This window comes from Petaurus breviceps, unplaced genomic scaffold, assembly GCF_028583685.1.
Source record: "Petaurus breviceps papuanus isolate PSGF00001 unplaced genomic scaffold, PetGlider_PUasm1.0 98, whole genome shotgun sequence".
In the NCBI taxonomy this organism is placed as follows: Eukaryota; Metazoa; Chordata; class Mammalia; order Diprotodontia; family Petauridae; genus Petaurus; species Petaurus breviceps.
The window spans coordinates 6,564,719-6,591,852 of NW_027187460.1; the positions used below are offsets into that span (position 1 = coordinate 6,564,719).

Consider the following 27,134-nt stretch of genomic DNA (forward strand, 5'->3'; position numbering starts at 1 on the left):
ATGAAAATGTTTATTATAGTCCAAATCCAGAGCTTTAAGTCAAAGAAAAAATATTACAAGCAACCCAAAAGAAAGAATTCAAGAGCCAAGGAGTCATAATCAAGATCACACAAGATTTGAACAGCTAACAGTTTAAAGCAGATAAGAACCTGAAATATAGTATTACAAAAGGGAAAAAGTAAAAACATATCATCATCAGTATCTATTAAGCACAACAGTATAGTCCTACTGGGAGAAATGGATTTTTGATGAAATACAGAGGTTACAAAAATTCCTAAAGAAAAAGCTAGAACTAAATAGAAACATGGAAATGAAAATACAGAAACTAAGAGAAATTTTTTAAAAAGGTAAATTGATCATTTAGAAGGGAATATATCATGATAAATGAGTATTTTACATTTAAGAGGAGAAAAAAATAAGCATTCTCTGATTTTGTTCTATTTTGACTGTCAGAGTAGAACAAAGAAATAAAAGGAGAAGGTGAATGTACTAGAAAAGAAAGAAAAAGAAGGAAAAGGAACTCACTAAAAAAAATAAGGGTGTATGAGATGAAGACCATATGAACATGACAAAGTTTTGGGTAGGGGTTTCACAGTAGGCAACCCATGGGTCTCACTTATTTTGAACCAGACAAAGAAAGGTTGGCTTTACATGCAGGCACACATACATGCATAGAGCATAGTGTAGAAATACATTGAATATAAAAAGGAAATATTTGGGAGCAAGGATAGGGGAGAATGCATTTAAGAAGATGGCTAGATGTGGTGAAGGATTAATCTTAAGTAAAATAGTGACCAACATTGGAAAGGGTAGTACAAGGGAGATTAAAAAGAAAAAGGAAAGGAAGTGAAATGGAACTGAAATATTACTTCACTTATACATGATAAGTGTTAACTAGACTTCCCTTTCACCATCTTTTTTTGTTTCAGAGTACAGAGGTCAGAACTTGGTTGTAGTGGGGAATATAGAAGCACAGAAGAAATATAGATGGCAGGATGGAGTAAAATCAGAAATTAACAATGATAACTGTGATTTTGATGCTATGAACATATCCTAAAATGGAAAAAGATAGCAGAGGGAAATAGAAAACAGAATCTATCAGTATGTTGTTTACAAGAAACATACTTGAAACATTCACACTGAAAAAAAGAAGGGATTTACAAACATTTCATACAAGCAAACAGTAAAAGTAGACATGGTTAAAAGAGATACAGGAAAAGTACATTATACTTAAGTGCAGACCCACACAATATATGGCCTGTGGGCTGCTTGCATCCCACCAAAGGATTTCAGGAAGCCCATGAAAACTATAGAGGATGTAGAAGAAAGTAAAGATGTAATGAATGCTTTGTCCATGCACTGCTTAACCTGCCTTCCACTAGTCACTATTGTGCCCATCATATAACTTGGCAGGGGGGTTGCCTCTATGTACTCTTTCCTGTTTGTCACATGACCCACGGCAACCAACCATCTTCGATCTGACTCTAGTTACCTTTACTTGGAAAGTGAGCTGCGAGAAACCTATCTGTAGCCTGAAGAAGTTTAGCTTTTTAAAATTTTGGTCCCTATCTACTGCCAAGTTGTGCAGGTGTACTTGAGGGCATCTAGATGCCAAGTAATCCATTTTATGGCATAGCGTCTAAATACTTAAAGGAGTTAATTGAATTTCAGGGAGAAATAGACAGTAAAGCTATATTAGTGAGTCAATCCAATGTATGCCTTTCAAACCTAGACAAATATAGCAAAAAGATAAACAGAGAAGTTAATAACTTGAATAGAACTTTATAAAAAGGTAGAGATTGTAAAGGTGGAGATTACCGAATGGGAACAGAAAGGAGTTTGCATAGTTTCCTAATGTGTGTGACACCTTTACAAAAGTTGACAATGTATTGTGAGATAAAATCCTTAAAAACAAATGTATAAAAGCAGAAATAACTAAATGTACTCTTTTTTTTTTTTTACCACAGTGAAGTAAATATATTCCATAAAGGGCCTTTTGGGGAAAAAAGGATTACAAACTTACTCGCTGAGCCACCTGGCCGCCCCTAAGCAATTGGGGTTAAGTAACTTGCTCAAGGTTACACAGCCAGGTGTTTCTGGGTGGGTGCTAAGTGTCTGAGCCCGGGATTCGATCTCCAAGTCTTCTCAACACTGGAGCCGGTGCTCTTACTCGCTGTGCTACCTGGCTGCCCCTATTTCTCTTCTTATTAGTGATTTAGAGCAAGGTTTCATATGGTTGTAAATGCTTTCAATTCTTCCTTTGAGAACTGTTTTATCCTTTGAACACAAATCTATTAAGAAATGTCTGTTAGTGTGTGTGTGTGCACGCACGTGCATGTATGTGTATGTGTATGTGTGTGTATTGTTTATATATCTTGGATATGAATCCCTTATCAGAGAAATTTTATACAAATGTTCTCTTTTTTCCCATTCAGCCACTTCCCTTCTTATCCTAGGTGTGTTACTTTGTCTATGAAGAAGCTTTTTCAGTTTCAAGTAATTAAAGTTGCTTCTTTTATTTTTTGTGATTGCTTCTATCTTTTCTTTGGTTGAGAATACACCTCCTGCCCATAACTGTGAGAAGCATATGATCTGTAATTTTTAAATGGTATAATCCTTAATATTAAGGTCACATGTCCATTTAGAATGTGTTTTGGAATATGTTTTAAAGTATTTCTCTGAGCTTAATTTCTATCAAACTGCTTTCCAATTTTCCCAGCAATTTTTATCAGATAGAGAGTTTTTTCCTAATAATTTATGTTTTATATTTTATGAAACATTGGGTTATTGAGTTCTATTATTTCTGATTCTTTTTTGTCTAGTCTCTTCCATTGATCTACCTGCTACCTCTTTATATTTTATTTAATCAATATAGATAATTTTGATTAATGCTACTTTATAATATTAATTTGAGGTCTAGCAGTGCTATTTTCTCTTTATCCCTACTTCTTTTAATTGTTTCTCTTAATATTCTAAACATTTTGTTTTTATAAATGAATTTTGTTATTTTATCAAATTCCAAATTTTATCCCCTTGGGAATTTGGTTGGTATAGCATTAAAATGTGATTTAATTTTGGTGAGTTAACTGAATTTTAAGGACATATGGATTAAGGATAGTTTCATATTTTTTATTCTTCTGTTGAATGATTGGATCCCAAAGTCTATTTTCATGGGTCATAATTTCCTTTCACATTTTATAATGTCTGTAGTATGTTTTGATATGAATAATTTTAAAAATGCTGAGTCCGTCTTTTGTTTTATTGTTCTGTTTTAGGTCAGCCCGCACTTTGCAGCCTGCTTCTGGGGATGAAATCTCCACTAATGTGTCTGTCCAGCTTTATAATGGAGAGACCCAGCAACTTGACATCAAATTGGAAAACATTGGAACTGAACCTTTGGAGAAACTAGAAGTCACATCAAAAATTCTCACCACCAAAGGTGTGCTGGCTTGCATTTTTCACATTACATTATTAGAAACCTCTAACAAGCCAAATTGATTTAATGGCCAGATCCCATGTTCTTAGTTCTCAGTAGAAGAGCACAGATAATTTCCACATGCTTGTTGTTCAGAAGCCAAAGTATATGCTAAGACCATCATGCCCTATTGCTGTCAGTGAATTTGCCCAGAGAGTTAGTGCTACCTTTTAAATTATTTCACTTTTTTTACTGTCACAAAATAAGCATAATACTTAAAGATATATAGAACATTTCACATCTAAAAATTACCATGTCAAGTCAAAATCAAAATCTACCCAGTTCTGTATTCTTTCTGGAGAGGATAGTGACACCAAGAGGTGATTCGTAAACAATGCGTACTTTAGCACAATGCAGTTCTTAGCACCGTGCCTGGAACATAGTGGGCACTTAATAAATGTTTATTGGTTGATTAATAGTTCTCATTTTCTCCCACCAAACTCATGAAATTAGGGTTTATAGCACACTAAAGCCTGAGATACTCTGTATTCCAGCTTCCTGCCTATGCATGAATCCATCTGCAGCATGCCAGGAAAGCGGTTGTTGAGCCACTGCTTAAGCACTTTCAGTGACAGAGAACTCATTAGCTTATGGGACAGAGTTTTCCATTATTAGATTAGTAGTAATTATTGGGAAGTTCTTTTGTCTTTAGTAGTGCTCTGCCTCCTTGTAACCTCCACTTTATGCTTAGTGCAACACTGAATGAGTCTAATCTTTCTTTCACTTTCAAGTAAAAGCCCAGTATTTGGTATATAGTAGTCACTAATCATGTACTTCCCAAACTGTTGTTGGAATCTTTACCTGTATTCTTTTGTTATAGCCTCCAAAGCCCCTTTATTTTCCCCCTAGGAATATGGTTAATCAAATATGAAAACATTGTGAGGCAATTAAGGTGGTCAGACTGTATACTACTATTAGCAGCAGTAATTTGAGTAATATATAGGGGACTTTTGTGAAGCCATTTGTCATCTCTAAGTTTTAGTATGTTCTGGATGGCTATATTGGAGCTAGAGACATAATACTTTATAGCATGTTAGAAAGGGCAGGTATCATTATCCTCAGGTGACATACAAGAACTGGGTTCAGATTTTGTCTCAAATATATATTAGAACCACAAGACCCTGGGTAGGTTACTTAACCTCATTTGGCTTCAGTTTCTTCATATGTCAAATGAAAGAGTTGGACTTGATGGCCTGCAAGGTCTCTTCCAGCTCCGAATATATGATCTTCTAATTCAGTCATATAGCTAGCAAGTATACCTGAGACTCCAGTTTAGGTTTTCTGATTCTAATCCCATATTGTTTCTTCATGTAATACTTTGCACCAGTTAGGCTTAGTGTTCTTTAGAATCATAGGTTTTAGAGCTGAAGAACATCTTAAAAGTCATATAATTGAATCATCACATTTTACAGATGAGGAAATTGGGAGCCAGAGAGGTTAAGTGATTTGGCAAAATCACTGTGATATTAACTGTGATAATCTCACAGTTAATAAGCTGATAGAGTCAGTATTTGCTTCTAGGCCCTCTCACTCTAATCAGTGTTCTTTATGATGGAGAGAGAGGGAATTCCTTTTCTTATTCTTCCCTACCCTAACAATGATTACAGGTCAACTTTAAATCAATCAGGATATTAGGCACCAAGCACGTGCCCAAGCCTATGTGTTTTGGGACATATAGAAGGAGGAGACAGTCTCTGTGCTTAAGGACCTGATTGGGAAACAGAGGCAACATGTAAAGTACAAAACACCAAAGTCAGGATCAGAAGATTCAGTAAGTTCCTCAAGAGCAGGAATTTTCTTTTTTCTTTATCTGTGTTCCCACTAGCATAGTTCCTGGCACATACTAGGAGTTTAATAAATATTTGTTGACTGAGTTGTTGACTAATTTGAGTTCCAACCTGTCAGTTTACTTGTGACTTTTGCCAAATCTTTTTACCCTAAGCCACTTGTTAGTTACCTCATAGAGGAGAATGTATTGAGGATGAAATGAAGGTAGTCTGTCAGGACCTCACTAAAGCTTGTTGTTTGTGTGCAGATCACTCCCCAGTTGCCCCCAACAGCCCTCCCCCAACTGAGGCTGGTGACTATCAGTATTTTATAAGGTACAGGAGGAGAAAGGCCAGAAAGGTGCTTTCAACTGTGCTGATATTCTTACCCTTCCACAGTGCCTACTTTTTAGCCTCTTCTCTTTTCCTGGCTTGTAAGTGGTCACCATTCAACTTATGACTTCATCTTCTCTGTGCCTTTCCCCATTCACTATCCTCCATGCCTTAGGCTCTACAATCTCCACTCATTGCTTGGAGTGTAGCCATTGTCTAGTGTTCAGTTCCTTGCTTGAACAATTAAAGGCCTCTTCCTTGTCTCAGTTTCTTCATCAAGACTCCTTTTTTTTTTTTTGAGGGAGGGAATGCAAGGCAATTGGGGTTAAGTGACTTGCCCAAGGTCACACAACTAGTAAGTATCAAGTGTCTGAGGCCAGATTTGAACTTGGCTCCTCCTGACTCCAGGGCCAGTGCTCTATTCACTGTGCCACCTAACTGCCCCAAGACTACTACTTCTTTCTCAGTCTACTTCTAGTTTCTTTTTCAGATAGAATGGAGGCTACCCTTTACCAGTGACTACCTTCTAGTTTCTTTTCAGAAGTAGTACTAATGCTAGCTAGCATTTACTTAGTGTTTACTATGTGCTAGGTACTGTGCTTATTATTTAATTTATTATGTCGTTTGATCCTCTGTGAGGTAGGTGCTATTATTATCTCCATTTTACAGATGAGGAAACTGAGGTAAGCTGTTTGAGTGACTTGCCCAGGGTCACACTGCTAGTAATTATCTTAGGCTGGATTTGAACCCAGATCAAAAGTAATATCATAGAAACCTGGGAAACTGTGGATGGTTTTCCTAGATGCAGATAGACACATGGCCCACCACAGTTTCCATGGTTTAAGTTATATAAAAGTAAGTTATTACTTTAGAGGAGGGGCATAGGACTATTGCATTTGGAAACAGGAGGAAAGCAGTACAGTTCTGGGGAAATTATCGAATGGTAAAGAATAACAAGGTCACAACAACAACAACATTACTAATTCTATGTGTATTTATATAGTGCTTTAAGGTTTATAAAGCTCCTAAATTTTGGATTGTGTGGTACTTGTAAAAAGTGTTTAAGAGAGGTAGGTTATGAAAACAAAGTAATTATTAGGAATGAAGCTATCTAGAACAGTCTTCATTGACATAGTAGGACTTGAGCTGGGGCTGAAAGGATGTGGTAAGATTGAGATAGGGAGAGAAAATAGGGGAATGATCTCGAGTGTGTCTAAGCCTTTATAGTGAGTTCTATTTTTAAGCACCTCCCATTGTACTTTTTATACTGTTATGTTATTACAAAATTTACCATTTTGAAATATTAAAGTCAGATTATATTCAGTCTCACAGACATATCACCCAGTATTTTTCCCTTTTGTATTATTAACAAGTTTGCAGTAGGTTTTTAAACATTTGCTTTGGAAATTTCTTTATTTTTATATCTATATATACACACACATATATTTCTTTATTTTTATTCTTATTTATTTTTTTATGTTTGCTTAAGGTAATCCTTAATTGTAAAGGAACCAAATTGTTTTACTTATTGTCTATTTGACCCAAGAGGGTAGAATTGGGACCAGAGGGTACAAGTTTCAGAGAGTCAGGATTCAGTTCAATTTTAGGAAAATATTGTGGAGGGACCTCACAACAAAATTGGCTTCTTTATTCATAGTAGCAATAACAATAACCATAAGAATAACTGCTCCAATTTATGTAGTACTGTAAGGTTTAGAAGACACTTTTGTTATAACTGGTCTATGGGATAGGGAGTACAAGTGTTATTATCCCTTTTTTATATAAATGAGGAAACAGTCTTGGAGAGATTTAGTGACTTGTTCAAAATATCTCGTACTAGAGAGGTTTAAACTTAGACTTCAAGGTCCATTCCCCTCCCCCCCACCTTTTACTAGGTTGCTTCACAAAGATTGGGAAAGGATTGTTGACTAGTTGCCATTCAATGTTAATGCCTACATGTATACTTTTAATTTTAAAATTGATTAAAGAAATACAAAAAAGTCAGAAAGTTGTTGTGAAAGTTACACTAACACCCCACCCCAATCTGAGAGATTTAAAAAAATAGAAGTGGTTCAGAAAAACAGTGAGTAGGTACATTTAAGCAGATGTTAGACTTGTCAAGGATGTTTTTGAAGGGATTTCTGCTTTGTGGGGTATGAGGTCTATTGGTAATGATAAAGCTAGTTGGCCTCCTTGATTCTTTCTAAGTTCGATTTTCTCTTCCTTTGTATGATTCTTTGGTCATTTCCTTCTCTCTTTACTTATCACATACATTCCTGCCTTATTGCCTTTTCCCCTAATTATTTCCCCTTGCTGAAATGCTCTCTGAAGTTTATTTAAGCTGTGTCAGTCCTTACTTCAAGTGCCTCATTCACTGGTGCAGGTTGTGACAACTCTACACTTCATCTTGTATGATTTTTGTCCACATTTTTGTGTGAATTTGCTTAGGAGGATCCATCCAACATACTGGAAGCCTGCCTTTTGCTTTCTTACTGTCTTTTGAGAAAATGTAAGCCTCCTCCAGTGAACTCCTCCAGTTCCCGCTTCCTGGGGGTCTTTAAAGTAGTGACTAGAAGACCATTTATTGGGTATGTTGTTATGGGGATTACATTTTGGATCTGGGTTGTGCTAGATCACTGTTATGCTTCCTTTTCCCTCTAAAGTTCTGTAATTCTGTAACACATTATGCTTATATAGCATTATGCGCTCATAAAGACAGAACTACAAGTGACTTCAATTCTTCTCATTTTACAGATGTAGAAACTGAGTCCCAGAGAAATTAAATGACTTGCCTATGGGGTCAAATAGGTAGTAGATGGTAGAGCCAGGATTTTAATCCATTTAAAAAAAGATCATATTTGATCTTCATCCTATGAGGGAAGTTAGCTAGGCATTTTTCATCCCTGTTTTATAGATAAGACACTTGAGACAGAGAGATTGGGACTTATAACTTATCTTTTGATCATCTCAAAGTGGCTACCCCAGACTAAATACCTTGATATTGTACTGATCTCACTCAGGTTCACCTTCTGTATTCAATCTCTTGCCAATTCTTTTCATTTCAACCTTCATAATGTCTTGCTCACACGACCACAACCTGAGTTTTGTCCCTCATCACCCGATTATCAGCACTACTGCAATAACTTTCTAACTCATCTCATTCTTTGAGTCTCTCTCTAGTATAATCCATCCCTCCACTTAACTACCAAGGTCATTTTTTCGAGAGTAAGTATCCTAATCAACAAGCTCCAGTAGTTCCATCTTATTTCTATGATCAAATATAAGCTTTTCTTCTTGACATTAAAGCTTTTTATAACCTGTCCTCCTTCCTACTTTTATGGTTTTCTTAAACTTTATTCTCCTTCATACATTATACAGTCCAGCAAGACTTGCCTAATTGCAATTCCTTGATCGTGGTGCTCCCTATCTCAGTGCTCTTCCCCTGGCTCCTCCCTGTGCATGGAGATCTCTTCTGCTTTTCCATCTCTTAATTTCCCAGGCATTTTCAAGACCCGGCTCAAATCCCACCATCTGCAGGAGGCTATTCCCAGTCCCTCTAGTTGCTGATGCCTTTCCCACTTGCCTTCCTTTCACTCTGTATAGAACTTGCCCATACCTCATTTTTACATGTATTCCTCTCATTAGAATAAGAGCTGCTTGTGTTCTCTTTTTGCCATTCTTTCTTTCTCCACTGCTTGGAATCGTGCCTGATGTGGATAATAAACATTTAATGAATGCTTCTTGACTGATAATATTAGAGATGGAAAGATCTTTAGCAGATATCTAGTCCAATCCTTTCATTTTACAGATAAGGAAACTCAAACCCAAGGTTAGGAAGAGACTTAGACTTAGGCAAGTTAGAGCCCACAGTCCTGGTCTCCCTCGTATTTTCCACTGAACCATGCTGCCTTGATCCTTGTATATGGGTGTAAATATGCGAAAATCTATAAAGTTTTCGACATTTTCAAGCAAATGCATTTTTAAATGAAAAATTAAGGCAGGCGTTCTTATTTTATTCAAGTCCCAAGATGTAATAAATTTTCTTATGAAATTAAATTCATGCAAATAAACCATCTGCTTCCAAAATATACAAAAGGGACTAATTCTTGTCATTTATGTTCTACAGTAGCAAAAAACTGTCAGCATTAATAAATGGACTGCAAAATAGAAGAAACTGTGAAAACAAAATCTGAAGCCGAAAAGATGTGTAAGACTGAGTATTTGAGCAGGGGAGGGCAGCAGAGACAATATAAAGTTAAGTTGTGAAACTACAGCACTGTGCCTTACCCTCTAACTATCAACTTCATTTTAGTTCTGTTGAGATGTTTAACATTGCTTTGGAACTCTGGATTTTTCATGCTCCCATTATTGACAAACACGAACAAGAATAATGCATTTTAGATAAACATATTCTAAACTCCTCACTTTCCCTCCTCCTGTTAGCACCAAGTTTTTATCCAGTGCTTGAGTGCATATTTAAGTGTTTAGGACATCTACCTTGCCGTTTGTAAACCTACTGTTTAGTTGGGGTGAAAACAAATTAGGTGCATGCTAGGTGAAATATGCCATTTGGTTGGTGTATGATTCCTTCCCCCAAAGTGCTTGTAGTTGAGTTGGAAGAAGAGATACTGGTACAAATAGCTACATGCATTGTATGTGTGACCCATGGGCTCGTGCTGCAGTTTTTTTTGTTTAGATTAATTGGACTCAATTTTAGGTGGCTCCTTACCCTCCTCTCTTTCTTTTTCTCCAGTTTCTCCTCTCCACCCCTCACCTCCATAGCACATATTTTTGGCTTATTCTGTCCTTTCTTATAGTTTCTGCCATAAACTTCTGAATATAGCTTTGTTATCTAGGTTTCCCCAAATATAGGTAAAGGGGACCCAGTTTACATGTGGATACCCAAGGTAATAGTGTATTTCATGTTAAGGACAACTCTTATTCTACCTCTTAGGACAGAATGATCCAAAGGATGCATAGAACTCTCTAGATATAATTCTTTTTCTAATTTGACCCACCTTTTCCCCCAGAGATAAGTCCTCTTGATTTCTAGCCCATCTTGATGTGGACTCCCTTTGGAAGGCAAACTAACTTGGAGCTCAGGAAATTCTAGTGAGTTCCATTTTCAACCTTGGGACTCATACAGATTTCCTAACTTATGATACTACTCTAAAGATTTGAACTTTTTCTTCCTCACCCCTCACTTTCACACTAAAGAAATGAACTTAGAGTTTCTAAAGAGCAATTTATAGTATCAGAAATACTCATGGAAGCAGTTGAGGACACATTCTAGATGTTTGCTCTATTTTAAATCAGGCCCTTACTGCTTTTTTCTAACTTTGCAGTCACATGCTAGAAAAAAATCTCCGTCTGGGACCCACTGACACTTCCCCAGAAGTCTGGGTCCAGGCACTTCCATCACTTGACCCTGTTGTTCCTCTCGTTATGGTTGCCATCTTTTGGACTGAAAATTTTGCAGTGCCCTGCCCATGACTAAACATAGGAATCTGATTGAGGTCTGGGAACATTCCCTGTCCCTCATGTAAATGAGAGTATATTTCTCCTTTACTACTCCCCTTTCCTGGATCTAGGTCTCTTCTTAGAGTTTGTTTGTTTTGGTATCTGCTCAGTTGTCACTTTGGATATCTTTGACTTACCACTGTAGTTTTGTGGTTCTATTTAATAGACCAAGTTCAGAGGCATGATGCTGACCCATAATAGTCTGAACCTACCACAGTCATCCTCACTGAAGGAGGAATGAGTTGGAAAGTACTCTCATATGGACACACCCACACCCATCATAGGTAGATTAAAAAGTCCCAATAAAGTTTCACATTGCTTGTAAACTCATCAAGTTGATCCAGTGATTCATGATGAAACCCCTGTCGATGCTAAGTATATTGGATAGAGAGTCACACAAAAGTGTCTTTAAAATTTGAGAAAAACTGGTTCATACCATTGTGGTGGTGGGGTGGGAAGGACTAGCAGTTGTGATCCAGAAGATTCCTGGGAAAGCTGGGATCTGAGTTGAGTTTGAGAATAGGTAACATTTCAGCAAATATTTGTCAACTTCCTGTTATTTATTCACATTTACCTTTTTTCAGTAGATGTCATTTACTGAATGCCAATAGAACTGAACTGGCTGGGGATGGGGCAGAGTAAGATATAAAAGTTGGCTGGTGTTTACTTGGAAGTGGATATTTTAAAAACACTTTATACTAATTTGCTTAAGTTGGTAAACACTTTCTGTATAATTTGTTTACTACGCTAGCCCTCTCTTTCACAATTGTTATTGCTCCTAACTTTCTTTCTGTGAATGGTATGCCCTTTCTCCTAATTACCTAGGCTTAAGACCTGCTCTTCCTGCCTCTCTTCTGCCCCAGCCCAACCTGTCTTACACACTGCTGATGGTGTGGGTTTCTTTTTACACTTTGTAGACTCTTAGGCGATAGGAATGGAATTGAATTGAATGGATCATGAGGGAAATTTCAATCAAGTCTCTGTGGAAAAAGGAAAAGAAAATACCAGAGTAATGGTGCTTTACTGTGTTTTCCTAAAGTTGTACACTACTCCTTCCAACTTCTTCATCTTCTCTTAGTCTGTCTGTCTTTTTGTTTCTTTTTGGATACCTGCTGTTGGGTTGATATCGGAATCCACAAGTATTTAGGATGAGGTAAGAGCCTGCTTGCTATTCTTCCTGTTCATGAAAGTTGCAGTTTAAAGAACCTTTTCAGTTCAAACCAAATGATAACAGTTTGGAAGAAGGTCAACAATATTAAAGTTTTCAGTGACTGTTATCAATGTTAAATTATAGCTATAATTAGAATCATTTGTTAGCACAAAATTTGAGCATTGAAATAAGTTACTGTTAATAGTACAGTTGTAAATTTGTAACTTAATATTAAGTTACAAAGGTCACAAAATGCAATTAGGTATACCTAATGTATTCATTAATATATACACTCCTCATTCTCAATCTTGGTATAGTCTTTTGTTCATATTCATTCAGCTATCTGTCTGTCTATCTATCTGTCTGTCTGTCTATCTATCTACCTATCTGTCCCTTCAAATTTAATTAGTCACAGCTAATTATGTGTCAAAGCAATTAGAACAAAAAATAGAAACTTAGAGTCTATCTCCTGGAATCTGATAACTACATAAAACTTGAGGAGCAGGTTGATGATTTCATTTTCTACAATCAGAAAGTCCCAAACAGATCATAAATTTCCACCTTATACTGTAAAAGCCATACTTGTTTGGTGTTAGGCAATATGTTCTACATAAATGAATTTCTAAATAATCATAACACTTAACAAAATATGACCATTTTGGATGGAAATATTAATAATATTCACATGTATGATTGTAAAGCCCTTATACACTAGAGGGAGATGCCTGCTTTTCTCCTTTTCCCTGTTCCTACCTCCAGCTTCTTCCCCCCACCCCCTTTGTTTAACAATAACAAGAAGTCTTTACTAAGTTGCCTATTATATGAGAGGATGTGTAGTTAGAGTGGACCATGGATTTAGGAAACACTGGGTTCAAGTTCTTCCTCCCTCTGACCCACATTGGCTTGGTTAAGTGGGCAAGTCATTTAACACCTCAGTGCTTCCAGACACCTCTTTATGATTATAAATTGTAGAGTAGATGCCAATCTGTAATTTTAGAGGGATTCTCCATGGGAGTTTCTTGTGCCAATGAAATCACATTTCTGATCTGGGGGAAAAAAACATACCAAGTGCTATACCTCAGTCCTGAAGATATAAGACACAAAATAAAAAAATCTCTGTACTCAGGGAGCTTTCATTCTGTGGGGTGGGAGTGGGGGGGGGGTAAAGCAACATTGTTACAGAAAACTAATTGCAAAATATATGTATTACCAAGACTGTGCTAGCTTCTGGGAGGGGGTGAGGGGAATCATCTGAAGGTTCCTGAAGGAAGTCAAGAAATTCATGGAAGGGTAATGATATGGTTGTACATCCTGGGCAAGGGGAGCAACCTATGCATTATCATGTATGGATGGCATTGTAATGGATAGAGCAATGAGCCTGGAGCCAAGAAGACCTGGTTTTGAATGTGCCTCAGATAATTACTAGCAGAGTGACCCTGGGCAAGTCACTTAAGCTGTCTCAGACTCAGTTTCCTTACCTGTAAAATAAAGAGATTGGACTTGATGACCTTTCAGGTTCCTTGTGGCTCTAAATGTATGATTATATGAGTACTAAGTAAGACAGGTAGACTGGAACATAAGAGTGTGTGGAGAGTAAGAGTCAATAAGCCTGAAAAGGTGGATGGAGCCAGATTGTTAAGATCTTTAAAAAGCAGAGGAGTTTGTATTTTATTCTAAGTAGGGTTCTTAACCTGGGGTCTATAAACTTGTTTTTTGTTTTGTTTTGAAAGTGTGTTTAAATATAATTGTCTTCCTTTGTAATTCTCTGTGTTTTATGTATTTAAAAACATTTTAAAAAGAGATCCCTGTAGGCTTCACCAGACTGCCAAAGGTGTTCATGACACAGAAAGTTTAAGAACTCTAGAAAGTCTGAATCTTCTTGGGCAAGGGAGTATATAGTCAGACCCATGCTTTAGAAATATCATTTTAGTAGTAGTTGGAGAGGAGAGTGATAGATGCATGGAGATCATTTAGGAAGCTCTTTCAGTAATTCAGGTGAGAGGAGGGCTTTAACCAGAGTGGTAGCTATGTGAGTGGTGAGGAGATGGATGTAAGACATATTATGAAGTCAGGATCAACAAGATTTGAAAATTGTTTTGGATATGAGGGGTGAGGGAAAGGTAAGACTTGAGGAGATTCTGAAGTTGCAGACCTGGGTGACTGGAAGGATAGTGGTGTCCTCAATGGAAATAGGGAAGTTAGGAGGAAGGGAGGATTTTTTTGTGAAAAGATAATGAATTGGCAGTCTGGACTTTGGGACCCAGTAAGTGGGAGTGCCTGGCTTTTTCCCCTGGGGGCAAGAAACTGGTGAGATGCCAGCACAGCCTGCCAGCGTTACGTGGCGGCTTCAGCTCCTGGCCTGAAGAGTGTAGGGGGACCAAGCACCAGTCTGAGGGGTAATCGCTCTTGCTTTAACCTGCTTGGATCTGGATTGCAGTCTAGGGTGGAGGTCTTGGGGTGTGTGTCCAGCTTGCCAGAGCGTGTGGAGACCTCAGAGAGGGCACCCATCTAATACCTCCGGCAGCTGAGAAAACCCCAGTGTTTGGGACGAAAACTCCCCTATATGGTGGCAGAGTCCTTCTGTGGCAAAAAGCCCAAAAGTCAAATCATTGAGTGGCAAAATGAGCAGGCAAAGGAAACAAAGCAGACAGAAGATTCCAACATTACACTCCTATTTTGGGGACAAGAAGGAGCAAGGCATGGAACAGGAGAAAAACAGTGAAGTCAGAACTCCTGCTCCAAAAGCTTCAAAGGAAAATACAATCTGGTTACAGGCCATAGAGGACCTTAAGAAGCAGATGAGAGAAGTGGAGGAAAAATTGGGAAGAGAAATGAGAACAATACAAGAAAATTATGAAATGAGAGTCAACAGCCTGACTGAAGTAAATAATACCTTAAAAAACAGACTGACTCAAATGGCAAAGGAGGCTCAAAAAGGCAATGAGGAGAAGAATGCCTTAAAAAGTCGAATTTGCCAGATGAAAAAAGAATCTCAAAAGCTCACTGAGGAGAGTCATTGCTTCAGAATCAGATTGGAGCAAATGGAAGCTAATGACTTTATGAGAAATCAAGATGCTGTTAAACAGATCCAAACAAATGAAAGAATAGAAGGCAATGTGAAATATCTCATGGGAAAAACCACTGACCTGGAAAATAGATCCAGGAGAGATAATTTAAAAATTATTGGACTACCTGAAAGCCATGACCAAAGTAAGAACCTAGAAAGCATCCTCCAGGAAGTTCTCAAAGAAAACTGCCCTGATGTTTTAGTACCAGAGGGCAAAATAGAGGTTGAAAGAATCCACTGATCACCTCCTGAAAAGGATCCCAAAAAGAAAACTCCTAGGAATATTATAGCCAGGTTCTGGAATTCCCAGATTAAGGAGAGAATATTACAAGCAACCAGGAAGAAACAATTTGGAAACACAATCAGGATAACCCAGGATCTGGCAGCTTCTACACTGAGGGATCGAAGGGCCTGCAATGTGATATTCCGGAGGTCAAGGGAGCTGGGATTAAAACCAAACTTCTACCCCACAAAACTGAGTATCATGTTTCAGGGGAAAATATGGTCATTCAGTGGAATAGAGGACTTTCAAGCATTCTTGCTGAAAAAACCAGAGTTGAATAGAAAATTTGACATTCAGATACAAGAAGCAAGAGAAGCATGAGAAGGTAAACAGGGAAAAGAAATCATAAGGAACTTATCAAAGTTGAACTATTAACATTCCTACATGGAAAAACAATAATTGTAACTTATGAAACTTTTCTCAGTAGTTGAAGGGATTAGAAATATATATATATATATGTCTATATATGAGGGTATATGGGCATATGAATACATATGTGAATGTGTGTATATGTGTTTACAGGTATACATAGATAGAGGGCACAGGACCAATTTAACAGGAAAGGATGATACTTAAAAGGTGAAATTAAGAGGTGAGAGGAATATAATGAGAGGAGATGGGGAGAGACAGATTGGGGCAAACTATCTCATACAGAAGAGGCAAGGGAAAATGGTTACAAGGAGGGGAAGAATAGGAAGGCAAAAGGGAATGGGTCAACCTTATTCCCATTGAATCTGGCTTGAGGAGGTTGTGAAATACACACTAAATAGGGGATCTCAACCTCCAGGAGAATAGGGGGGGGAAGGGGATGAGAGCGGGGATGATGGAAGGGAGGGAAGGCTGGAGGGGAGGGAAGTTGGAAGCACCCACTTTTGAAAAGGGACAGGATCAAAGTAGAGAATAGAACAAGTGGGATGTGGGATAGGAGGGAGGGAAATATATTCAGTCTTTTACGATATATCTACTATGGAAATGTTTTGCATTAGCCACACATGTACAACTTATACTAAACTGCTTGTCTTCCCAGTGGGGGTGGGTGGCAGGAAGGGAAGGGAATGAATCTTGAATTGAAAGTTTTAAAATCAAATATTCAAATATATATATATATATGTGTGTGTATGTATATATATGTACTATTATTAATACCATCTTACATGTAATTAAGAAATAAGATATACAGGCACTGAGGCATAGAGATCCACTGGAAAAGTCAAAATGGGTATGGGAGAAAATATGGGAGAGAGCAGATTGGAGGTGGGGATATCCTGTGGGACTGCTGTTTTGGGGGGATGGGTGGGGGAAAAACGGGGAGAAAATTCGTAACTCAAAATCTGGCAGAAACGAATGATGTAAATCAGAAGTTGATAAAGCATTTAAAAAAAAGAAAAGATAATGAATTTTGTTTTAGACATGATTATTTTAAGTTGTCTATAAGACATCCATTCAGAGATGTCCAGTATTGTGTAGGACAGGGGCTCAGAAGAGAGGCTAGGTTGGATATAAAGATCTGGGAGACCTCTGTGAAGAGCTGATAGTTGAACTGATAATTGACAAGATTACTTAGAGAGTGTAGGAAAAGCAGAGAATAGAGATCCTGACAGAGTCTTAGGATATATGCATGCATAGTTGTAGGACATGGATGATGATCCAGAAAAGAATCCATAGATCCCAAGAAGGAACAATGAGAGAGGTAGGAAGAAATCCAGGAGAAAGCTGTGTCATGAAAATCCAGGGAGAAAATAGCATCCAGAGAGAGGGAGTAGTTAACAGTGTCAAGTAGTGTAGAGAAGCCAAGAAATGTGAGGATTGAGAAAGAGGCATTGGATTTAAACTTAAGTCATCATTGACAACTTTGGAAAGAACAGTTTCAGATGACTGATGAGGCAAATAGAATATAAGCTCCTCAAGGGGAAGGTCAATTTCATTTTTATCTTTTATCCTGAGTTACTAGTACAGTACTCTATACATATATTTACTTAACAAATATTTATTTAATTGAACTAAACCTTTGCTAGTTGATTCACAGATCACTGAACTTCTGAACCTCAACTCCATTGCAAAATGTAATTAGTAATTCTGTGTGGTCTAGAATAAAGAGGGCTGGAATTGAATGAAGCATCTAGGTTCAAATACTTGCTGTGCAATTTAGCACCATTATAACCCTGAACTGGGGTTTTACTAATTTTCTCTAGGGTCGCTTTAAGCTCTAAATCTTATGGTCCTATGAGCTATGTCACAGGATTATTGTAGGAAAAAAGCTAAGCCTTAAAGTACAATGTAAATATGTATTGCTATTATCTTCAATAGTGGTAGTTCTTTGTAGGCACATTAAAAAAGTTCTAGGGGTGGCTAGGTGGTGCAGTGAATAGAACATCGGCCCTGGAGTCAGGAGGACCTGAGTTCAAATCTGGCCTCAGACGCTTGACACAATTACTAGCCGTGTGACTTTGGGCAAGTCACTTAACCCCAATTGCTCTCCAAAAAAAACCAAAAAAAAATTCTATAATATGTTCCACTTAATGATCTATCCCATGTTGACATGGCCAAAATGGACTTATGGTTTAAATTTGAATATTTTTATAGTTTGAGAGTGACTGCAAATGCAGAATAAATTATTTTCAGGCAAAGCAAAATACACTTTAATTAATACCATGGGGCTTTTTATGCACAACTAATTGTAAATTATAGATTAGGTGAGGATGATTGGCATACTGGCCATTACAATTTCTATAATTATGAATGCCATTTTCAGATCTCTATTATGTGTCATCCTGTTATTTTCTTTCTTTTTTTTTGCTTTTTGGAGGGCGATTGGAGTTAAGACATTTGCCCAAGGTCACACGCCTAAGTTTTTGTGTTAAGTATCTGAGGCCAGATTTGAACTCAGGTCCTCCTGACTCCAGGGCCAGTGCTCTATTCACTGTGCCACCTAGTCGCCCCCTGTTATTTTCTTTATATCATACCTCTTTGGCCTTCAATCTCATCTTTATGTAATACCAAAGGGTATTATGTAATACCCTTTCTCACATGTTAGACTGCCAAAAGAGGTACTCCATGTTCAATGTTCTCTGTGGGACCACATCCATTGAAAACTATAGCTTATGAGATGCCACATGTTTTTCTCTAGTTAGTCATAGGAAAGGTGAAAATATGAAATAACATAGCAAGAAAACTCACAACCGACTATAAACTGAGGTCACACTCTCTCATCAATATACCATTAATGGAATCTGTGTACATAAGAATCATACAAAGGGGCATACATATCAATGGGTGCCAGGTTCCTGCTCCTGGGTCAGGGAATAAGGTCCAGGTTAGGCCATGTCTTTCATGGTATAGTGATATGAAGCTGTTCTCAGTCGACTTTTTCTGAGCAATGTTCTCTGGTCTCTGCTTATCTTCTAATATCTATAGTGCAAGTAGTCCCCCTTGATGAGCTGCTTTGCTGCTGTTGGGTATCTTGTTCTCCTGTTCCTATAGTCACTACTGAGCATGTAGTGTCAACTGAATTTGCTCAGGTAACTGCAGAGTGCTTATTCTTACTGTCTTAGGTCCATCTCTTCAGGGATACCTTTGACATCTTATCTTCAATCTCAGAGTATAGTGATTAGAATCTCTTTAGGATAAGAACAAAGTGATAACTTTTTAGTCATAGCCACCATAACCTGCTAATAAAAGCAGGCAGAGTTCTCCATCCCCCTTGCCCCATTAAATCTTTCTCTGCCCCTCCCCCCAACCCCTCTGTCAGTGTGGACCTTGGAGCCCTCTGTTACAGATAACTATGTAATTTGGAATGAGATACTCCATGATCCCCTTTGTCTTAGTATGCAATTTTATTTGATCCAGACCAAAAGGTTTAACTAAGGAGGCAAGGTCATAATTCTTTATCTACCTTGCCTTTCTTCCAGAATTTTTTTTAAAGGCACATCTGTCAGGGACAAAAGCATGATTACTTTAGTGCTGCATTTTGACCATGGGAAAACCACAGTTTTTCTACATGTAAAATGAGAGAGTTGGATTACATAACCCCTGAGATTCCTTCTAGCTCTAAATCTGTGATTTATTTCTCTTGACCATGTAGTAATTCTTTCTCTTGATTCCTTTGGTTTAACCTTTTAGGTGAAAGTCAAACACTTCCATAGTGGTAATTCCGAAGGCCCATTTTCTATATAAATTTAGGCAGATCACTTTCCCTCTTACAGATTCCAAGTTGAAAAGGGCCTCAGAAGATATATCGCCTAACCCCTAAATAAAGCATGAGATCTGTTTTACACTATCACTCACAAGAGGCTTATCCTGTCTTTAGTTGAAAATTACCACTGAGAGAGACCTTACTTTTCCTTTTCCCATTCTACTTTTAGCCAGCTCTAATTGTTAGGAAGATTTTTCTTATGTTAAACTGAAATCTTAATTTCAGCAATTTCCACCCATTTTTCCTAGTTCTATCCTTTAGAGACATCTGAATACATCATTTTTCCATGTGACAGACTTTCAAAAAGTTGACTGTCATATGTATCCCTAAGTCTTCTCTTCTCATGCTAAACTCTCACATTTACTTCCTTTTATTCCCATATAGTATCATCTCTAGTTCTCCCATTTGTCCTGGACACCTTCTTCTCACTATTCTTCCTGTAAGGTGACTCCAAAAATGTAACATACTACACTTTGGTTCACAGTTTCCTCATCTAAAAAACGAGAGGCTTGGGGGTGGAGTCTAGATGGTGGAGTAGAAACAGGACTTCCTTGCAGCTCCAGCTCCCACCTCCCCCAATTCATGTAAAAAGTGACTCTAGACAAACTTTGGAGCTACAGAACCCACAAAATGACACAGAGAAGCTAACCTCCCACCGAGGACAGTCTGGCAGGCCAGCAGGTCTTAGCCCCAGGGCGGCCTGACCAGCTGCTAGCTAGCTAGCCCCTGGTCAGGAGGGACTTCGGATCACCAGAAGCTGTGGTGGTTTCTAGAATTATTATCTCATAGATGCCAAGGACAAAGTGAGAGGTCAGTGCAGTGTGGACTTTGGGACCTGGGAATTCAGAGTGCAATCTGGCCTTTGCCCTGGGGCTGAGAAGCGGCTGAGGCTCTGTGGCTGTGGCTCTGTGGCTGTGCAGCCATCTCCTCATGGCAGTTTCAGCTCCTGGTCTGTAGATTGTAGGGGGACCAAGTGACCAGTCTGAGGGGTAATTGCTCTTGCTTTAAACTGCTTAGATCTGTATTGCTGTCAGGGTGGAGGTCCTGGGGTATGTGACCAGCTTGCCAGAGTGTGTAGAGGCTTCAGAAAAGGCACTCAAATAATGCCTTTGGCAGCTGAGAAAATACCAGCATTTGGGATAAAGCTACAATTTCTGGTAGCATAGTTCTACTGTGACAAAAAGCCCCAAAAGTCAAGTAATTGAGTGGCAACATGATCAAGCAAAGGAAGCAAAACAAACAGAACAACCCAACTTTACATTCCTATTTTGGGGACAAAAAGGATCAAAGCATGGAAAAGGAGGAAGACAGTGAAGTCAGAACTAATGCAGCAAAAACTTCCATGAAAAATATGAGTTGGTTACAGGCCATAGAGGAGCTTAAAAAGGATTTTGAAAATCAAATAACAGAAGTAGAGGAAAAATTGGGGAAGAAATGAGAACAATGCAAGAAAATTATGAAATGAGAGTCAACAACCTGACTGAAGAAAATAACACCTTAAAAAATAGACTAACTCAATTGGCAAAAGAGGCTCAAAAAGCCAACGAGGAGAATAATGCCTTAAAAAGCCTAATTTGCCAGATGGAAAAAGAATCTTCAAAAGCTCAAAAAGGAGAATCATCCCTTCAGAATTAGATTGGAGCAAATGGAAGCTAGTGACTTTATGAGAAATCAAGATACTATGAAACAGATCCAAACAAGTGAAAAAATAGGCAATATGAAATATCTCATTGAAAAAAACCACTGACCTGGAAAATAGATCCAGCAGAGATAATTTAAAGATTATTAGACTACCTGAAAGCCATCATCAAAAAAAAGAACCTAGAAATCATCCTTCAAGAAATTCTCAAGGAAAATTGCTCTGATGTTTTGGAACCAGAGGTCAAAATAGAGGTTGAAAGAGTCCCCTGATCACAAAAGATCCCAAAAAGAAAACTCCTAGGAATATTATATGCAGGTTCCAGAGTTCCCAGATCAAGGAGAAAATAATACAGGCATCCAGGAAGAAACAATTTCAATATTGTGGAAACACAATCAGGATAACTCAGGACCTGGCAGCTTCTACGTTGAGGGATCAAAGGGCTTAGAATATGATATTCTGGAGGTAAAAGGAGCTGGGATTAAAACCAAGAATCACTTACCCAGCAAAATTGAGTATCATGTTACAGGGGAAAATATGGTCATTCAGTGGAATAGAGGACTTTCAAGCATTCTGGATGAAAAACCAGAGTTGAATAGAAAATTTTTCATTCAGATACAAGAAGCAAGAGAAGCTTGCGAAGATAAATAGGGAAAAGAAATCATAAGGAACTTATCAAAGTTGAACTACTTATATTCCTACATGGAAAAATGATAATTGTAATCTATGAAACTTTTCTCAGTATGAGAATAGTTGAAGGGAATAGAAATGTATATATGTGTATATGTATGTAAATGTATACACACATATATATGTCTATATAGAAGGGTTTTTGGGCATATGAATACATATGTGAGTGTGTATATATGTCTATAGGTATACATAGAGGGCACAGGACCAATTGAATAGGAAGGGATGATACTTTAAAGGTGAAATTAAAAGGTGAGAGAGGAATATAATGAGAGGAGATGGGGAGAGACAGAATGGGGTAAACTCTCATATAGAAGAGGCAAGGGAAAATTGTAACAATGAAGGGGAAGAACAGGAAGGCAGAAGGGAATGGGTCAACCTTATTCTCATTGAATTTGCGTCAGGGAGGGAATGATACACACTAAATAGGGTATCTCACCCTACAGGAGAGTAGAGGGGAAGGGGAAGAGAGGGGAGATAATGGAAGGGAGGGCAGGCTGGGGGTAAGGGAAGTTGGAAGCACCCACTTCTGAAAAGGGACAGGATCAAAGTAGAGAATACAACAAGTCGGGGGTGAGATAGGATAGGGAAATACAGTCATTCTTCCACAATATATCCACTATGGAAATGTTTTGCGTAGCTACTCATGTATGACCTATATTGAATTGCTTGTCTTCCCAGTGAAGGTGATTGACAAGGGAGAAAGGGAAAGAATCTGGAATCCAAAGTTTTAAAATCAAATTTTTAAAACTATATATAAATATTATAATTAATATTTTACATGTAACTGGGAAATGAGGTATATTGGCCGGGGGGCTTAGAGATCCACCATGCCCTACTGGAAAGTTGAAGGGGGAATGGGGGATGATATGGGAGAGAACAGATTGGAGAGAGGATATTCAGTGGGAATGCTTTTTTGGGGTGGTGGGTAGAGAAAATTGTGGAGAAAATTTGTAACTCAAAATCTTGTGGAACTGAATGATTTAAAATAAAAAATAAAAAAAGAGGAAAAAAAAGAAAGTAAAAAAAAATGAGAGGGTTGAGTTAGATGATCTCTAAGGTTCTGGTCAGACCTAAATGACTGATTTCTTTGTTATTTTTGTATTTAAGTAGTTGTAGTGATTTAATTGTATTTGAAATGTATTTAAATTTGCTTATATTTTGGGGAGGAATTGTAGGGATGTTGTCTTACTTGATATGTGTCCCTGGCAGCCAAATCTAAACAACAGTTGATATTTTTTATTTCAGTACTTCATTAAAAAATAACTGGTGTCTGAATCTATTTGTTTAAGGTTGATTCAGCCTTGGGCATCATTCAGTAGTAGCAGGCACTAGCAAATCTTGGAGAACATCTAATCGTTCATTTAAGTATAGTTGATCTTAGAGTTGAAATACTTCTTTTTTGAAATGAAAAACAATTTAAACAGACAGGAACATTACTAAAATTACACTCTTCAAAGTTGATTGCTTTCTTTTTAAGACATCCTTTTGTAGAACAAAGTGTGCTGATTTGGGGGTCAAAAAACCTGGTTTAGGGAGGCTAGGTGGTACAGTGAATACAGCACAGTCCCTGGAGTCAGAAGGACCTGAGTTCAAATCTGGCCTCAGACACGTGACACTCTTACTAGCTGTGTGACCTTGGGCAAGTCACTTAACCCCAGTTGCCCTACCTTCCTCCCTCCAAAAAGTAAAAAAAAAATGACCTGGTTTGCATTCCAACTCTCCCATTTGTTAATCCATACGAAGATGGGTAAATCACTCAATATTTTGGGGCCTCAGCCCCCCTCTTCTATAAACGAGAGGGTTGGACTCTATAACTTCTATAGTGCCCTCTACCTCTAATTCCTGTATCGCGTCTCATTTGAACTCAGAATGATCCAGACTTGTTAGAGGAGTCATTCATTTGTACAAGATATAAATCTGGTCATTGAAGAGGTGCCTTTCAGTTTCTTTCATTAAGTAGATGCTAAGCATATGTTGGCTGAATTAAGCAGAACTTATTCTTTCTTGCCCCTAGGACTCTGATTCCCAAGTCCTGCCCACCTCCTACATCCTCTTATGTGCCAACCTGGTGTTCTGCCCATTATCTCAGGGAGCTTGTAAGATGACTCACAGAATTATCAGAGCAAAGTGATATTATAAAATATGTATATCCCTTATGATATGTTTCTGTTTAGCACTTGGTTTTCCTTTCAGTGGATATCAGTTCTCTCATAATTGTTATGGTCATGAATGTATTATAGATAAATGCATTGCAATGGTAATTTTTTATTTAATTGAATTTTTATCCAAATTTTATCCAAAATCCAAAATTTTTTTTGCATTTAATTGAACTGACTTAAATTTTTCAAAGTCCAGGAGAAGATCAAAGTAAGGTAAGCCACTGAAGAGACCAATCATAGTGAATATATATATACTGTAGACATATACACACACACACACACTCTATACTCTAGACCTATACATATATATATGTATATACACACTCTGTACTCTAGAATATATATATACTCTTTCCCTTTTCTTAAAGCAGAATGTATACTAGTTTATAGCCATTAGAGCATTCTAGTGTATGTGCTCCTCAGAGAATTAAAAAAAAATTAGGATAGTAGCATTGGGAATGGAAATTATAGATATTATTATTATAACTTTTACTGTTCTGTATCATATCAAAACAGAAATGTAGTAAAATTTCTTCCCTGTGAATTTCAATTAGGAATGAATGTAATGTACTGAATATCCTCCACTGGATTAGGAGTCAGGAGAGAAGTGGGTTCATATTTGCCCCTAAGAAGGACAAGTGATCTAACCTCTCTGTGCCTCAACTTCCTCCTCTGTCAATTTGGAAGGAAATAAGAATTTACTAAGTACCCGTGTGCAAGGCACTGTGTGAATCCCTTTACAAATATGACCACATCTTGTTCTCATAACAACCCTATTTGGTAGGTGCTCTTATTTATCTCCATTTTCTAGTTGAGGTAACTGAGGCAAACAGAGGTTAAGTGACTTGCCCGGGGTCATAAAACTAGTCAGTGTCTGAGGTTGGATTTGCATTCAGGTTTTCTTGACTCCAGACACAGTGCTCTGAATCACTTAACTGACTCTGGGGATGATAGCTGTAATACCTAACAGGTTTGTGAGGAAAGCACTTTAAGGTTTGCAAAGCTCTTTGCAAATGTGAGTTCTTATTGAAATGAAGTGTTTCAAATTTGAAATGGAACTCAGGTATTATTAAAGCCAACCCCTTCACTTTAGTTATGGGAAAACCGAGGCCACAGGAGTTATGACTTTCTTAAAATAACATAAATTGTTAGAGGCAGAAATCATGTCCTTCTGAATCACTTGTCTGTTGCCTTCCTACTATATTCCTTTCACTTGATGTCATAAACAGTTTCTTGATGTCAGCTGGAGAAATTCCTAAAAGTTTTGTTTCTTCCTTTAACATCCTTCCCTATTCCCCAACTTCTTGTTTGTCCTTGTGGATGTATGTATGTATATAGGAAAATCATCCAAGAATGACCAAATACCTTCTATTAAGTATAAGCAATCACATAGGACCAGTGGAAGTAGAAATGGCCTAGTGGGTAGAGTCTTGTGTCAGAGCGGACCTTTGCTCTTCACTGGTCTAAGCCTGCTGCTCTTGGCATCAGGACCTTGCGATAAGGCTTGACTAGTATTAGCCTAACAGATGGATAGGTAGTTTAGAAAAACCAAACTCAGTATGTACTTCCACTGTTTCTGGGGAAGGCAGAACTCCCAGGGATGATTGTCCAAACATTTTTATTTCTTGAGTTTATGTAATCTGGCATCTATTTATCTCAATCTTGCATTAACTCATTTGGTGATTAGGTGGTTGAGGGATAAGCTATATTTCATTAGATTAGAGGTAATGTTACATGCTCAGAATTTTTACTGTTAAATCAGCAAAAATACATAAGCATAATAATTCTTTCCATATCCAATATGCAGTTTTACAAATCATTTTCATAACCCTTAGAACTGGATGATGCAAGCTTTATCATTCTTCATTTATAGAATAAGAAATTAAGTCTGAGATATGTGAAGTGATTTGTCTGTAATTAAGCATAATTTAGCAGAGCTTGGATTTGAACCAAGGTCTTTGGCTCTAAGACCAGTGCTCCCACAATACAGTTTTGGAGGCACTAAGAAGTGATGCTGTGTGCCCATAGTAAATAATTATAGAAAACGTTTAGCCTAGGGGTGGATAGGTGTCTCAGAGAATAGAGAACTGGCCCTGGAGTCAGGACTTCAAACACTTAAACACTTACTAGCTGTGTGACCTTGGGCAAGTCCTTTAACCCCAGTTTACCTGCCTTCGTCCCTTCAAAAAAAAAGTTTAACCTCTGCCACTTGCTTAAAATGTGATGGGATAAAGTATAACACATTATAAACCCAGAGGGGTGTGGTCAAAGGAATAATGGTTTTATGACATCTCTATTTGTGTCTTCATTGACAGTTGCTAGCTATGTGAACTTGGGAAAATCACATAGCCTCTCTAGGCCTCAGTTTTTTTCACTTCCAAAATAGGTATAACAATTGTATTTACCTTATGTGGTGGATGGGTAATCAATCAACAAGCATTTGTCAAACACCTATTATGTGCCAGTCACTGTGCTAGGGATACAAGTACAAGAAATGACACAATCCTTACTCTTAAGGAGCTTATATATTCAAGGTAGAATACTTTTTAAGCTATAACACACTATATAAATTTGAATTAATCATTATCCTACTAAAATCTGAATTTGAGAAATTAGTTACTTGAGTGCAAGATTATTGAGGCCTAGCCTAATTAAAGTCCATGTGAAAAAAGATATGAGGACTTTAGTTGCCAATGGGCTTAATGTGAGCCAGCATTGTGGTAAGAAGGATTAAAAAAAAGGAAATGCAAACTTTGTTAACTGATCTCTCTCTTATACATATGAGAGAGAGAGGGAGAGGGAGAGAGATTGAGAGAGAGAGAGAGAGAGAGAGAGAGAGAGAGAGAGAGAGAGAGAG

At 37.8% G+C, this 27,134-nt stretch overlaps 1 protein-coding gene across 3 annotated transcripts in view; it reads left to right on the forward strand.

Annotated features, from left to right (window-relative positions):
- Positions 1-27,134, forward strand: part of TRAPPC9 (trafficking protein particle complex subunit 9) — a 1,063,197-nt gene that overhangs the window by 267,700 nt on the left and 768,363 nt on the right. For all 3 annotated transcript variants that reach the window (XM_069081231.1, XM_069081230.1, XM_069081232.1), the window contains one exon: positions 3,276-3,439. In XM_069081231.1, the coding sequence (XP_068937332.1) occupies positions 3,276-3,439 (164 nt within the window). The remainder of the gene's footprint in view (positions 1-3,275; positions 3,440-27,134) is intronic.